This window comes from Dendrobium catenatum, unplaced genomic scaffold (genome assembly GCF_001605985.2).
Source record: "Dendrobium catenatum unplaced genomic scaffold, ASM160598v2 fragScaff_scaffold_842, whole genome shotgun sequence".
Classification (NCBI taxonomy): domain Eukaryota; kingdom Viridiplantae; phylum Streptophyta; class Magnoliopsida; order Asparagales; family Orchidaceae; genus Dendrobium; species Dendrobium catenatum.
This window is the reverse complement of record NW_021319304.1, coordinates 449,546-466,721: the sequence shown is the minus strand read 5'-3', so window position 1 is coordinate 466,721 and position 17,176 is coordinate 449,546. Positions and strand designations below refer to the sequence as shown.

Here is a 17,176-nt window from a genome sequence, read left to right as displayed (position 1 = left end):
AAACAATGAAGTGACCAAATTCAAACAGCCACTATTTAACTGAATTAATTGAAAAATGATTTACTTTATAATTCAACCTCTCAAACACTTTAAACTTAACCAAAAAAATACATTACAGAGACTCTATACATCAACATTTATCTCTTTCCCACCCAATTCACAGCCCCAATAATAACAATTGCAAACTCACAGGTCTCAGAAAAAAATGCCTAACCTTGCTGTTGCTGCTGTAAAGCCCCACGACTAGTAGTGAAGACTATAACTGAGCTTCGGCTAGAGGGATACACAGGAGCAACACCCAGGTTGTGGGGTTTGAGATTGGACCCGGCTTGGCCGCCATTGTCCTGATTTTTTCTGACCTTCGACCGATCGATCCTTGCTCGTCGAATCACCTCTTGGACCTGACGGTCGTGATCTCTGAGCATCTGGTCGACGTTCCCGGACGGGCGAATCAATGGTCCTGAGTAGTGTATTTTTTTTCCCTTTGATCCGAACCCTTGGGGCTGCAATCATAATAAGTTGGTTAATATGATGGGCAGGAGTTAGAGGTCTTTTTTGTAAACATGGGAGTGCAATGCATAAGTATATGCATTATACTATAAAGGTTACCCTACACATTTTTTCATACTTTTTATAAGATATGAAAAACTATCATGGCTCGCGAGCTGGCTCGAGCTCGTTTACAGTGGGACGAGCTCGAGTTCAAGCTCGCTTTCCAACTAACGATCCGAGCTCAATAAGGCCTAAACTCGACTCGACTCGTTTATACCACTAGTCGCCATGTTTTCCGAGAATTCTTGCATATGAAGGTAGATGGGTTGAGAAAGTAAGGCAACCCCGCGAATGAAGCGAATATGTCAATGTGTATGCTTCTAGTTTAGCTATCATATACATGCATAAATGCTTAGATGATTTCCCAAGTAGCTAAGAAGAAGTTTAAAGAAAACCTACTCAATCAAAATTCTGGTTCAATACTCATTATTCAATTGGAAATTTGAAATGGAAACACATCTCATCTAATAACTTCCTAAATTCTTCAAATAAGGAAGCTATTCTTGAATGTTTAAGAGACCAGTTGCAACATAAATATGTAATTTGTTTAAGCACGATTCATTAAACATCAAAATACTTACCAAAGACTGGTTCATATAGCTGTCTCTTTCATCCTCCTTCAGATGAGATCCTCCGGGGTACGCTTGAGCATATCCAGACTCCGAAAGTCTGCCATCTGGTGTAGTATTTTTTAATTGAGAATCGTTTCTTTCACTGCCATCTAAAAGAGCATTCGTACTTGCTGCGACTAAACTGGATAGGCCAGATAAATTGGCAGCAGCTGCAAGCCTCAATAAATCATCATCTTTTTTCCTGCTCTTAGCTTGCTGTCCTCTACTAACCACAGGCCCTGAATATGAAATTTTACGAGGGTAATGCCTTTGAGAAACTTCACCAGCTTCTGGGGCTACTGAGCTCAGCCTTGGTGGTTCAATCGGAAATCGGGTGGCAGCTTCCTCCTGATGTGGGCTGAAATTCTCACTCATGCTCTTAGGATTACCTTGTCCAAGCCATTTTTTCTATCAAAGCAAAAAAATATTATTTCAATATATCCTATAAGATTCAGCAGTAAAATTTGCAGTAGGGATTTTGTGGAGAACCTCGATCGGGATCTACTATAGCAAGAATTTAAAAGCCTATACCTAACACATACACACGCACACATTGACAATCTTTGCTTGTCAGTGTGCCTTAGCTGTGCCTACCAACGTGCCATGGTCCTGCCTGTCAGCGTGCCTAGGCCTTGGCTGCTAGTGTGCCCTGGCTGCCAATGTGCCCCAGCCCATTCAAATGTACTCATAAGTACTCAATTTAATACTTTTCGGCATCAGGATAGCATGTTGGGTACACATGGTTGTATGTACAAGTAAAAATGTATTTTTTGTGGCAAAAAGAAATTTAATCTTTTTGGTCATTTTTTAACTACCGAAGCATTCTGGATGAAATAGGCCCTGCCTGTCTATTAGAGGGGGAGCCCAAACATGATGCAGAGTCATCTTTCTATAAGATTCAGCAGTAAAAATTGCAGTAGGGATTTGTGGAGAACCTCGATCAGGATCTACTATAGCAAGAATTTAAAATCCTATACCTAATACACACACACACATACATTTTATATATATATATATATATATTGAAGCAATGTAGCAATGCGTCCATTTTATTTTCCATGGAAACAAAACCCTGTTAGGACTGACATGAGTTCCACTTGACATAATATTAGATTACTGTTTCGGCATGTATTGCAAAGTAGTTAAGAAAATGACCTTTATTGACATAGATAACTCGGCATTGGCATTTGGTGCAGGAACAGCTCTTGATTCTCCGAGTCCTCTCTTTTCAAGGTCTGGTCTTTGCAACTTGTCTCCACTAGCACCTTGCCTGTGAACATAGTCAATCAAGTATTATTAACGGTAACCACGAAGATGAGGTTTTAATGTCCAACCAATATACAATAACGGGTCATTTGTGCCCACATCATCCCATCACAGGCAAAAAACCATGGACACGTTTTGGAAGAGAGAAGATAAGAGTTGAACGATGATTAATTGTGTATTGAGCTCATCAAAGGAAAAATACGTACAAGCAATATAAGAACATATCCCTTGCAGCACAAAACTTTTTATGTAAACCGCAAAAACTATGTATGGAGCATTGTTTGATTTTGGCTAAGATGGATTTGAAACAGCCCAAAGAAATCATGATTGGCCATGTTTCAGCTAGTTTCTGGCAAAATAGTTGTTTCAGTTGGTATTGACCAAGATTGGCTGAATTTGTGCACATAATATTCTCCAATGCCTGTGCATGGAAGCAATTAGCATGAGTGCAAGAACTATAGCTAAATCTGTGAAATTGTGAAGGTTCAAGATAGCTGATAGCTCAAAAATTAAATTGAGTTTTAGCTCAATTAGAATGCAGTATTCTAAAAAGAATTTTTAGGACTCGCCAGAGAATTGGGTAGGATGGGGTAAAGCTACCCCAAGAAATACATAGTAGGCGCTCAGCCTATGATGCACCGACACTTCTCCTCAAAGCGTGTAGTGTCCAACAAGACACTACGACACGTGTCAGATATGTCGAAAATGTGTCCGATTAAAAAAATATTAAATATAAATTTGGCATGCGTGTCCGACACACATATCTTAAATATTTTATTATTATTTTTTAAATATAATTTCTTGTATTTAAGATTTTTAATTATTTAAAATATAAAAATTAAATTTCTTATTTCATATCCACAACACCAAATCAATTGCCCTCACTTAATACCCCATTCATCGAATATTCTTATTTTCATTTCTCTTTAGCGGGTTAAACTTTGATTTCACAATAATGTCCAATGTCATCTCAACATTGACGTCTGACGTTGTTACAACATCAACATTTCGAAACGATCTCTATATGAAAGTCTGGCACTGTCTTTACATTAATGCTCGATGCTAGCAATTTCTACACCCACAACTTGACATCTCATCTTTGACCAACGCCTTCTCAACATCGAGGACCAACACCCTCTCAATGTCGACAAGAAACGTCCTCTTAACATTGATGCTCAATATTTACTGCATAACATCAATGCACAACTTGCGATAGCATAGTCATCTCGATGACAGATAAACGACATCGACGCTCGACTCTCGACATCTTAATATTAATCATTTTAAGCAGAAATTCTAGTTAAATGACTTATTATCTCTAGATTATTTTTAAAATTATACTTATTCATTTTTATACATTATATTTAAAATATAAAAATTATAATATTGTGTCCAACTCGTGTTCGTATCCTATATTTTCAATAATTGACGTGTCCCGTGTCTGTGTCGTATTCGTGTCATCGTGTTCGTGTTTGTGCATCATAGCGCTCAACCTACAAAACCTACACCCCACAGACTGAGGCATCAACCCCGAGCACCCGAGGCTCGCATTTTATGCACTATTAGCAATAACCCCATGATATAATTTCAATTAAATTAATTTATCAAATTGATTTCTCTCTTACAAGCCAACAAAAACATCAAAGCCCTGTATGGCTTGCTTTCGTCTTGCTTATATCTCGTCTATCTCTAATGTTTGCTCCATTTGCTAGACTCCCTCATTGCTTCTCACGGCCTTCTTTAACTTGTCACTCATCTTAGTTGAAGCCATATGTTGGTTTGCCTTTAATTTTATTAGTTTCATAATAATTCCGTTACTTGAGTTTTTAGAGTTAGATTATAAATCATATAGTCATGGACTACAAATTTTGGAATCTTTTTAATTATTTTTTCATTATCTAAGATTTTTAAATTATATATTTTTATTTATTTAATATTTATAACATAAATTGATGGTGTTTACCACATGCCACCAATCTTTTTTCTTAGCCTTGTGATAACAAAAATTCCTATTCTTATGCCTCCACCTTTTAAAAGATTGTTCAATGTTGAGTTAGGACTGAAACAAATCAGACTAGCTTGAAATTGGATAAAAAAGTATATACATGTGTAAGTGCATACATGCATATATTCATGTGTGTGTGTATATGATTGGTTAGACTTTTGTTTGGGAATGATGGGTGATAACTAGCAAATTGTGTGGCTCGCAGTCGAGACCTTGGAGAAACAAACTCTCGAACCACTAAGCCACAAATCCTTTAATAGCAAAACTATTATCATTTAGTAGGATAGAATCTATTCCTCATAGATCTCACATATTTCAACATATTTTAAAGGCTAAGATTTAAAGTACCTAAAAGCTACTCTTTACATTCCCAACTTGGGAGTTAAAATGAGGTTCAAAATTTTTTAAGGAAAAATAGTTGAGTTAACATAAAAAAAGTGCTACATAACCTTAGAATATTAAGTAACTTCCCTTTTTCTTTAAGCCAAGGAAATGAACTCAACATTTTTTATCGACAACATGAAAGTAAGTGTCCTAACTTGACCTCAAGTATTTTTACCCGTACTATCACAAGAGCAAGCAAGATCCTGAAAATGTTTATGATTTGGGAGGGATGGATGGTAAAAAACAAGAGAGAAAGATTAATTACCATTAATTTTCTTTCTAAGAATACAGAGATAAAACTAATTATTTCTATCTCCTTCCCTCTCCCTTAACTTTCTTTAAAACCAAACAGTGCCTTAATGCTGGCTGTTATCAAACGAATGTTCAATTCCTCACACAATGTTGCAATCCATGCAACTGTGACTTAACAGTGGCTTGTAAGAATAAATTTTGTAGACTAATACTTGAGAAAGCGAAAGTGCACCTTCTAGTTTCTTCGTCCCGAACTTTAGCATCGAACTCTTTGCTAGGGGGGTATGTGGGCAACGTTGACGGGTCGCAAGGAAAGGGATTAGCTGTAAAAAACTACAAGTAAATGGATTAGAATGTTATCCTCACGAAGAAGAAGAGCCAATATAGTGAAGGAAAACAAATAAGTTATGGAATCCACCAATGTTTAATCAAACAAAAAAACAAACAACAACATCAAGCCTTTGTCCCACTACGTGGGGTTGGCTACATGAATCCTTTTTCGCAATTGAGTCCTATTAAAAGTCAATTTCTTATTTAAATCTAATAAAGAAAGATCATTTATAATATTTTCTAACCAAGTCTTTTTAGGTCTACCTCTACCTTTCTTAACATAAGTCAAATCTAATACATCTACTTTCCTAACCGGGTCATCGGAGGGCCTCCGTTTAATGTGACCAAACCAATGCTTAATAAAAAGAAAAAAAAACTAATAAATATGCACTAAGAGCTAAAGAATTATTGTTTGCCTACATAAAACTTCTTATTCCTATTATAACAGGACTATAAACTACAATATGGAATCATCCTTGTGGCTAACAAGAGTAAACAAGAAAAGAAACCCTACTTGTATCGTCTGTCCATGGTTTTTACTGTTGGATCTAAGGAATGGAAACCAGTCAAACATGAATTGAACGAGCAAATGTCTTGTTCAGCTTGGTTAGTTAACTATCAAAGCTTCATTTGTTAACCATTGAGTTGAACAAGAATTAGTTCAAGTTTATTAGCAAAAACTGAAAAGCCTCCTTTGTGTTGCGCTCATTTATCATCAAGTGGAATACAATCTGAACATAAACAAGAAACTAGCCCGATAGCCATCAAATGCATCAACAATTCTTGATTGACAGCTTCAATTGAATAGCAAATTGTGATTTTCATAATACATTTTTTTAAGCATCGATGAACATAAAACATGTGTTGCCCATGATTTTAATAGTATAATAAATAAATGTTAATAATAAAATCCATATGTAAAATTGAAATTTATGTATGCATATCTGTGTATATAAATAGATAGATCCCTTATTAAGCTAAAGATAGTTGGGAATGCTCTTGTCTGTGCTCAGCTTATTTAATGAGCTGAAAAATCTTACTTAAGCTTGGCTCTTTTACTTTACCAATGAGCCAAATTCAAACAAGCTACTCATTTGAACGCGAGTGTTTTGCGAACATCAAGCTTTTTTGACTCCCCTACATTCAACCACCAATGAAAATGAATTCAATAATTTTATAAAGATTGTTATAAAGCATTGATTATTTCCCAAGAGAAAGGGTCCGCGAATACGTCAAAACGTTAGGCTATCAATTTAAAGCATTAAAAATGCACAGGACAACAAAAAAAAGTTAGCTCCTATCTTTTGTTTCTTGTTTGGGGGTGGAATGGGAGGGCTGTTACAAGCATAAAATTAACTTCAGATTGCAACAATATACAAGGATGAATGAGATGTTAAATGTTTAAGTACCTCACTATTTAGTGCAGATGCTGCAGTACCACGATCAGCTGGATCAATGGACAGTAACACTTCCATAAGCGCTAAAGCTGGTGCAGGTAACTCCTTATATGTTTTAGCAAGACACCGAGGGTAAGGATGTTGTGGTTTAAAAATGGTGGCATGAGGAAGTTTGGACTTCCTCCAGTAGTCCTCATCTGGTGAACCACAGAGCTTGAAAATCTTGTGCAGCTGCTCCACCTGTAGAGGCATTAAAACGAAGATGCATGCAGAGATGAGTATCATTCCAACTTAAAATATAATAAATTTTTCTTTTGGGGGCAAAGAAATAAAAGAGGAGATCCTGATAGAGATCCAATGCTCATCAGTTACAATTTAAGAAAATTTTAACTACTTGCTAGTTGCTACAAAAATTAGTATCTTAATTCAACAGCCATAATTATGAGGTCAATAAAGTGCAGATCTGATGAATAAAAATGAATACATATAATGGAAGTTGTTATAACAGGCATTGTAGACTTGTTTTTATTTCAAGCATGTGGTGATATTGGTAACAAATATTTCTATTTCCTGGTTCAAAGATAAAGGGAGAGTACCTCTGTCCTTCCAGGCATTATAGGCTTGCCCACATAAAGTTCAGCAAGTATGCAACCAGCACTCCATAAATCAACAGCAACGCCATAGTTAGTAGCACCAAGCAAAAGCTCAGGGGGTCGATACCATAGAGTGACCACACGACTTGTTAAAGTTTGGTGTTGCTCAGGATCAAAGAAACTTGCCAAGCCAAAGTCTGCAATCTTTAAAATGCCATTATTGTCGATTAAAAGGTTAGACCCCTTTATATCCCGATGCAGGACATTTTGGGTATGACAGTGATCAAGACCACACAATAGCTGTTGCATGTAACATTTTACCTGAAAAAATAAAGAAATTTTTTGGATTATGGTCACTGAGGCCAGGTTTTGCATCTTCAGTCATACAAAAATGAACAATTTAGAATAATAGCAAAATAATCTAAAACAAAGAGGCTTATGTACTTTCATGTTACCTGTGGTTCTGTGAATTTGATACTGGGATGAGAAACAAGACCAGCAAGATCATGCTCCATGTACTCAAAAACAAGGTATAAACTGGAAGACAAGCGCGAAGCTACTAAGCCCTCTAGCTTTACTATATTTGGATGCTCAAGCCTTCGCAGAATGTGGATCTCCCGAGCCATAAAGCGTACACTTTCAGGCTCCAAACTGTCAAACCTCACTTTCTTTAATGCAACAATTTTTCCATTATCAAGATCACGAGCTCTGTATACATTGCTGTAGGTGCCTTGACCTATCTGCAAAATAGAGATTTCCCTTAAGAGATCAAGGCTGGCTAAATCTAAGAAATAAAATTACTACCCAAACTACTGTCAACAGCCAATGTACTCCCTCTTGACAGAAAATCCAATATGGAAATAAATTGCAATGAAGAATAAAAGAGAATTATATCCAAACCAAGGATTTGCTTATTTATGCGCAATCTATCACCAACTAGAACTTAATTCAATTAACATGTACAAATTCTAACTTCCAATAATAGCTAGTAAAGAACTAAGCATGCAAAACAAGCAGTAAGTACCACTTCACTGTTCAACTAGAAGGAATAAAATAGTAAAAGCAGTAAACTTGAAATAAATTGATGGCGGCTTTGTATAAAACATAGCCAGAAGAATGTAGCAATTAGCAAACATTTTACCCTTAACAAAAGATTATTAACAGTTTAGAGTTTTCTCAAACAAAAAAGATAAAAATAAAAGTCAACATGAGATTTCCTTCACAAAAGTTGATAGCGCTTTGTAGAATATGCACATAATCATATCGTCAGCAGTGGTTGAAGGCTCATTTTTAAATGAAAAAGTTTGACTTCTGCTGTTATTTAAATTTAACTTTCCTCAGCGGACCGTTTGAATATCAGCTATTCAGTAAGTATGTGCCAGGTAAGCTAGAAACATCATATAGATAGTCCAAATCAAGCATGCCCTTTATAAGGGATCTGCCAAAAAGGCCAACATGAGAACTGTTGACCTCCAAAAAAAGCAAGAAGGGTCGTTGACTTACTTGTCCATCTATGGCATAGCTTATCTAAACTCACTACAACTAGACTATCAAGAACTTTTTCAACAGACAATCAATCATCAGAGAAAAGAAAAAAAACTACTTTTTATCCTCAGAGAGAACAAAGAAACTACCTTTAATCCCCAGACAATCCATCCTTCATTACTCTTTGCATTCAATCAAACACAATCTTTGCTGCCCATAGAGTAAGCCATCAAGTTCCCTAGCTCCCAAACTTTAAAGAAAAATACCTTTTGTTTAAATTCATGCCTAACCACCAATTATACTTCATAGGTAACACCTAAGTTACAAATCACGCACCAACCTTTCCAGGATATACAATTACAACTATTCGATCAATAACTAATCTAACAGCGCTCTTGTTCAAATCAAAATGTTTCCCCAAAAAACTTCAAAATAAAGGCAGCAAACTAAAGGAAACATCACTATCCCAAAGCATGCAAAATCATATGCAGAAGAAAGGAAAAAAAACAGGATAATCACACAGCCGATCTTACCTTATCAAGCTTCTCAAATGAGTCAGCCCGACGCGGAACCCAGCCATGAATCGCCTCTCCAGCCACGGCTGCAAGCCAAGCCGGCCACCCAGCCGCAACTTGCTCCCCTTCCACGCTCTTCGGAATGCTGCCACTCAGCCGCACCAGTTGATTACTGGGATGAACTTGTCTTTCCCTCCTCATCTCCACATCATGTTTCCTCTCTCCCGCCGTAATCCCAGTCCAACGAACAGCCACTATCTCCTGCCCCGAAGAAGACACCGCCGCCGAAAGCTTCGCCTGAGCCAGCAACTGCGCCGTATTAACCGCCGGAGGCGCGGGATTAACTGGCCGCGCCCTTGGACTTCTCCGGTTATCATCACCAAACAAGGGCTTCACGCAGACGCAGCCCATTGATTCACACTATGAAGCAGAAGAGCTTTAATCTGCAAGAGCTATGTTTCCATGCGGAAGAACCCTCCCACTTCCTCTTCGTTGCCTTCCATGTGGCATCTAAATGAGAATCGAGAATGTCGAATATGGAACAGCAAGAAGAGTCCCGCCACGCCACAGATCAGCGTTTTTCAAGATCAAATTGATTGTGAAAACCCTAGGCCTCCTCCGGCATTGAATCAGGAGCTTGTTCAGCTAGGGCGAGGAGTTGCAGTGGAAGCCGGTAAGTCGCTTCCCGGGAGAATTTTTCCTTATGGAGTTATGCAAAGAAGCTTCTAACGAACGCCAATTGGAGTTCTACTGAGGAGCGTCAGTTAACGCCAAATTCTTCTTCTTTTCTTCGCTTCCGGAATCCATCTCCCTATATCTTCCGTTCTCTTTGACCAACCAGTCCGGCCCGGTTTGACTGACCCAGAAAGGCCCGGCCTGGCCCGGACTCATTTTCCCATTTGTTTTTTGAGAAAGGTTGCTCAACTTATCAAATGGCACTTCAAAAATATGAAATTTTTATTTTCCTCTTGGATTATGTAATTGCATTTAGTTAGTTTTATTATTGTTAAGTAAAAATGATATTCACTATTATTATATATGATTGAAACACGTTAGATTTTTTTGTGTGCAGGTTGAGCGACTCAAATGCCGGACCACGCGGGATGCATGAATGCTCTGACCGCCCTGCCACAGTACGAGCCGCATTACATTAACTTTCCAAGCCTATTAAGATGAATGAAAAGTTGTTGTGTAATTCATTACACTTCTGATCTATCAAGTTGATTTCGTAATGTGACATGAAAGCTTTATCACCCTTTTAGTTCAAGTGACCGTCACATTAGTTATAACGGTTGAATAAGATCAAGCATACAATATTTACACTGAAGGTCCTACTAATAATATATTTGAGCTCGTCATCAATGAACTAAAACTTCTTGATCATCATTGGGGCCTATAATGAAGACCCCTATATGCAATTAAGGAAGCATTACTTCTTAATCATCATCTTCTTTCTTTTTCTCGTGTAGTCGAATTCATCAAGAATATTTGAAGAACTTAAAATTATTTTAAGAGCGAAAAGATGAGTGGTCGAAGGTAGATACAAGTGAGGGTCTCAAAAAGGAGCTTAATATATTAACATATAACTTTGTATTAATTGGCCTAAGGTTTCGATTGGGACGACTTTTTTTCTGCTTCTTAAAGCAGCTTTATAATACAAAAGATTTAATTTTTATACAAAAAAGCTACTTTAAGAAGCATAAAAAAAGTCATCCCAAATAAAGCCTAAGTTTAGCTCGGGTTGGTCCAAAATCTTAAAGCCCGACCCGACCCGACCCGACCCAACCCACTTTCATCATACGTATAAAGGAAGTAAACTTATCTCATGCAAATATAAAAGTCAAAATTTTGACCAGCTTATACGATACAAAACTACACGATCTGTCATTGAAAGCTAGGATGATATATCCATTCTTTAAGCATTTTTTGTTAAAAAAAAAAAAATCATTGATCTGTATAAATTTTCTTGATCTGACGCACTCAATTCAACTGTGTAATTTCTAATAGAATTCATCATATATTTTAAAGAATATCACATGAAATAAGTTCTGAAAGATTGTCCAATTTAGCAGTAAGAGGGCAAATTATTAGGTCCGATCACCGGATATGTTCGGAGCCCAATGAAAATGCGCCACATCACCTCCTATTCGGTACTGAGCAGTATCAAGCAGTACCGAGCTCGGTACTGCTCAGTACCCTGCTCAGTATTGCTCGGTACTCAGTACTTCACAGTACCGACTCAGTACTGATCGGTACTGTAAATACCGAACGTAAGCTGTGTCCAATGTCCGAACCCAATAATCTCTCAAGTAAGAGATACAGATGGCTTGCAGGAGAAGTGAGTGGTGAGGTGAGGAACTCACTTCCGAATTAATCCTGCAGAAGAAGTACAAAGAGCAAGAGCCAGGAAGTCGTTTTCCAAGCCAGTGGGAAGTCGGAAGACCAGTTCTCAGAAATTTTATTGACGGAGCTGAGCTTCTGTGCATTCTGTTTCTGAGCTGTTTGCAGAAAAACTCATTTTGTTTCTACTGAACAAAGTCAGAAGCAGGAGGAATGGCAATGACCGTCGGTTTTGTACAGAAGTTTAGGATTCTTAAAATTTGAGAGCTTTCTGCAACTCAGGATCTTCATACATCTCTGAAATGAACTATAGTATTATGTAAATTAATAGTAAAATTTAGATGTAAAATATGTAAGTATAGTATTTAAATGATATGTTTATTAATCCCCATTTAATTATTTTTGTTAAAATCTTGACCATTTCATTGGACGCTATAGAATAATCCCCGATCATTTGATATTTTTTAATTATTTAAGTGTCTTAATGACGTCAAAACTGTTCTCCCAAGGAAGGGCCTCATTTGTAATCGACTACAAATACTAGTGGATTCATTCAAACTGGGCCTGGCCCCGTGGTTTTTCCTCCTTTCAGGGGTTTTCCACGTAAAAAACTCTGGTGTCTCTTATGAATGTTTCACCCCCCTCTCTTATCTGTTTGTGTACTGGATCTTCGTACAATGCTAAGACGTTAAACCATATATTTCTTTACCGCCGCGAATATTCCAGGATGTAACAATATATATATTTGGGATTCATATAATTTGACAATATAGTGTAGATTAAATACAATGCATTTAAATACTTAAAATGATTTGTTTAGTTGTAAAGAAAAAACTATTTTAATTGACTTTGAGTTTTGCTAGTTTGAAGATGATTTGAATATAGACCGATTAATTAGGATCAAATCAAAGTCACTTATGCTTCCTCCTTTGTTCTTTAGATCTAGCACACACACTCACTAGACCCAAGTGAACCCCTCGTGCATTGGCTCGGTTGATCCTAGCTCGCATACTATGCTTGATGCAAACGAGTCAGCCCATTTTGACCAAATCAATGTCAATTTAGTTCTATCAAATTTGATTAAGTTTGATTGATTAAACCAAGATGTAATGGAAATTTTGAAAATTTTGATGACATTTAATAATTAACAAGCTCAATCAATTCAAAATATAAAATTTTTAGATCAATTCAATTAATTCTATTCAACGCCAATTGACTTGAGTTTTTAGTTCAATTGACCAATTATAGTCTGCCACATAGGGAAGATAAACGGGTCTCTTTATCCCACACAATCATGCTATAATTCTTATTGCGAGTGTCTTTTCCACCATCTCTTCATGATTGGTTGTAGAGTTTAAGTTTGGTTGTAGAGTATAAGACTCCCCATTTGTCTACAAGGTTCCTTTGGATGTGGTTACTCGTTGTTACTAAGAAAGTTTCTCAAGTTTTTACATGACTAAATGGCCTAGACTTCTAAAAATTCAAGATGATGAAAGCATGAGATTTTTATTAGGGTCATCCTCCACTCTGTAGATTTCTCCTTAGGAAAATCTTGCCCCAAAATTACAATAAACCTTATTTGAAGCCACAATTCTAGTAGGAAAATCTCTAAGACTTGTACATGCCATACGCCCTTCATTAATCCCGTGGGTATTTATAGTGCTTTTATTAGCTATAATTAACCTCTCTTACAAATTCATAGACATCTTTCGAAGCTCACAACTAAATATGATTTTCTCTAATCTAAGAGGATGAGACCACCTCAACTCTCATGGTTTTCGTCCTTAGCCATATGTCATTTTTCAATTCACCCACATCTTATTAACTAAAGGATATAAAAGATAACTTTGACACTATTCAACTATTCTTCTTTGACCACTTGTCCTACTCTCTGACATTGAAAAGATTATACCAATCTTCTTCACTTACTTCCCTTTTTTTTTTCCTATCTTCTAATCAAATCTTCCTAAATCCTATCAATTTCTTTCAAGAAAGATTATCAAAATCTTATCCTTGCAATACCTACTTCAAAATAATTCTTTTCTTCCTCATAAGCACAAAGCATTGCAATTGTAAAAAAAATAAATAGTTGAAAGTTATCACAATCTTTATTTGTGCAATATATACTTCAAAACACTTCTTTTCTTCCATATAAGCACAAATCATTGCAATTGCAAAATAACTAAATAGTTAAATTTTCTCCTTAAACATAGTGGGCATAAGTTGTTAAGCCAAATTACTACAAATTTTAGTGTTTATATAAGGACGTTTATATGTTTGCTATTCACTCTCTCTAAAATTGGAATCAGCTCAGGTCTGCAATCTTTTCTATATGATATTGTTAATTCGTCTCATTACATTTGTTCTCTCTTGAATACTCGAATTACCATCAGATTCTAACAGTATGAACCAAATAAGGATCAACTTTGAGCCTTGATAGGGCATCACAAAATTAGCTTGATCGGGCACGAATCTCGAGGTAAAATCCAACCCGGAAACTTCAAAAATTAAATCCGGAAGCACCAGAACTCCGATTTCAATGATCCTATAGTCAAACTGAGCGTATCGGAAATACAAACCCAGAGACACCAAGTTCAACCCAATCCGAGCTCAAATGAGTCCGAATCAACGGTCTGAAGCGCTATTGGAAGGTTCAAATCGCAATTTGAGTTATCAAACGGTCTCCGATTTTAATGAGCTTATACTCGAATCGAGCGGCTCGACGAGACAAATCCAACAAGACCAAGATCACCAAATATCGATATAATTAAGGTCTTCAAATGTTCAACTAACGGTGCACGATCGAAGGGTTCAATATCGGCCGTCCATTCAAACCACTCCCTATTCGCCCATGATCTCACACCTATTTACAAGCCATGCCACTCCAGAAAAGCTATAAATAGAGCTCTCATTCTTCACAAAGGGGACTCAAGTGAAGAGCGAGAAGAAGAAGAGAAGAAGGAGGAGAAGGAAGAAGCTCCTAATCGACCACCGTCGGAGCTCTTCCCGCCGCCTGAAGACGCCTGACATCCCTCAATCTAGATAAATGAAATACACACCTAAAGGGTCTATAGTTATGATCCTTTAGACTTTGAGCCCCTTGTTAATGTTGCCCAAAGGGACTAACCGTTACAGCTCAAATTCTTAAATATCGAGATTTTATTCACTTTAGCCAAATTGCCTCATAGTTTTATCTTGTTTGTATAACTTTTCAGGAGGTCACATATTCTAGGAGTAATCTCGCACAAACATGCTTAGCCTTGAAATTTCTTAATAAAATTTTAACCATTACACCAAAAGGTATCTCGATGTTTAAGAGTTTAATTTATTTTTATTTAAGAGATTTGACAATCTCTCCCACTTAAGTAATTGACGTCCTCACCCCACTATCAACATTATTTAACAGGTTTCACAATAAAGATATTTTTACTTAATTGACGTCCTCGTCATTTAAGTAATGAAGGTGTTTCAAAGCTACCTAGCATGTTCTAGCAAAATAATTTGATGAAAGAAGTCACATTATTCATCAAAGTCACTCACCAGCAATGAGTGTGACCTGTCCCAACCAATCAAATTGAGGATTCTCCCCATGCATGCACAACAACAAATTCATCAAGATTCGTCCAATCCCTTAAGAATCACCTATCACAACATATATTGATTTTTTGAGGTCACTTTCCATCTTTTAGGCCATCAAGCTACCACTAGCATCCTGAAATGCACACCTAAAGGGTCTATAATTATGATCCTTCGGACTTTATCAAATACTAAGCTATGGCCATCATTTCCCAAAGGGACTAACAATAATAACTCAAACTTTTAACTATCGCGATAATGCTCACTTTGGCTAAATGGTCTCATAGTTTTGTCTTGTTTTTATAACTTTTCAGGAGGTCACCCATTCTAGGATTACTCTCCCACAAACATGCTTAACCCTATAATTTCTTAATAAATTTCGACCATTACACCAAAATATATCTTGTGTTTAAGAGTTTAATTTATTTTTATTTAAGAGATTTCACAATCTCTCCCACTTAAGTAATTAACGCCCTTGCCACACTATTCACATTACTTAAGAGGTTTCACAATCGAGGTATTTTTACTTAATTAATGCCCTCGCCACTTAAGTAATGAAGGTGTTTCATAGCTACCTAGCATGTTCTAACAAAAAAAATTGATGAAAGCAATCACATTATCCATCAAAGACACTCACCAGCAATGAGTGTGACTTGTCCCAGGTAACCAAATTAAAGATTCTCCCCATACATGCACACCACTGAACTTGTCAAGATTCGTCAAATCCCTTAAGAATCACTTATCATAGCATACAATGATCTTCTGAGGTCACTCGCCATCTTCTAGAACATCAAGCTACCATTGACATCCCTCGATTTAGATAGATGATGTAACAACTCAAAAATGTGAAATAAATTTATTAAAAATATGAAATTGTTAAAGTATAGCACTTTGGTATTGATATGGTGAGTTTTGCGGTGCCAGGCCATAAATAGTATATATTTATATATTCTTATCTCACCCCATCGACTTCCTCACTTGGTTGGTTAACTAGGAAGAATATGAAAGAGGGGAAGAAGAGAGAGGAGAGACAAAGGTCTTTAGATAGTATTTGTAAGTCATTCCTATCATAGATTTAGTTTATTTATTGTAAGCAACTAATCTCTTACTTTTGTTTTAAATGGTTTTGATTTCTACTGATTTCATCACTATGAAATCTAACAAAAATATATCATCTCATGATTTCATAAGCTTTCACCATACAAGTTTGAATATGTTATAGATTTCATTATTCTGAATAATTTGATATGATTTTATTAAATTTAAATAAAAAATTAAATAATATTATATATATGATATGATAACTCCACGTGATACCCTACTCATCCATGTAAATCACTGAAAGGGAGTCATAAAGAGTTGTAGATTGATTGAGAGTTATAAGGAGTCGGAGCAACTGATTCACATGATTCAAGATGAGTCATAAGAAGTACATTGATTGAGAGTTATAAGGGGCGACTGATTAATAGTCATAAGTGCGGGAACACGATACCTTTAAGATATACTCATGAAATATCTTAATACTAATACCAACATTTCTATGAACACTATACTGATATTTTGACTGACACTAGTATCATTTTTTGTCATTAATATTATTTAACATTATTGATCATGATACTAATATTTTATTAACATTACTAATGTTGACTGTTAGTGATACTGTGATTGATGATGTAATGATTAAGATGTAATAACTATAAAATGATAAATTGGTATAACTAATTAGTATAGACGTTGATGTATATTTTTTATAATAGTTATATCATATTGATCTCTTTTATCTTGTATTAATTTTAGTTATAAAATTTTAGTTACTTGTTGGGTTATTTGCTCATTATGTGATTTTATATATTTTCAAGAAATGATA

General features: G+C 36.2%; 1 protein-coding gene across 1 annotated transcript; it reads right to left on the bottom strand.

Moving 5' to 3' along the window:
- Positions 1–11: 11 nt before the first annotated feature.
- LOC110098117 (probable serine/threonine-protein kinase At1g54610) lies at positions 12–10,168 on the bottom strand. The gene is made up of 8 exons (XM_020824836.2): positions 9,409–10,168; positions 7,846–8,130; positions 7,394–7,711; positions 6,810–7,037; positions 5,303–5,403; positions 2,319–2,433; positions 1,134–1,571; positions 12–503 (listed from the first exon to the last, which is right to left on the bottom strand). The coding sequence occupies exons 1-8, from the start codon at positions 9,799–9,801 to the stop codon at positions 210–212; spliced, it is 2,172 nt and encodes a 723-aa protein (XP_020680495.2). The 5' UTR covers positions 9,802–10,168; the 3' UTR covers positions 12–209.
- Between the last annotated feature and the right edge of the window lie 7,008 nt (positions 10,169–17,176).

What these genes read in the sequence shown, in the direction of transcription:
- LOC110098117 (XM_020824836.2), bottom strand. Translation starts at nt 9,801, where the DNA reads ATGGGCTGCGTCTGCGTGAAGCCCTTGTTTGGTGATGATAACCGGAGA. An exon ending in CATTTGAGAAGCTTGATAAG is followed by an intron (nt 8,131 to 9,408) that starts GTAAGATCGGCT and finishes TCTATTTTGCAG; the next exon opens with ATAGGTCAAGGCACCTACAG. An exon ending in TCAAATTCACAGAACCACAG is followed by an intron (nt 7,712 to 7,845) that starts GTAACATGAAAG and finishes TTATTTTTTCAG; the next exon opens with GTAAAATGTTACATGCAACA.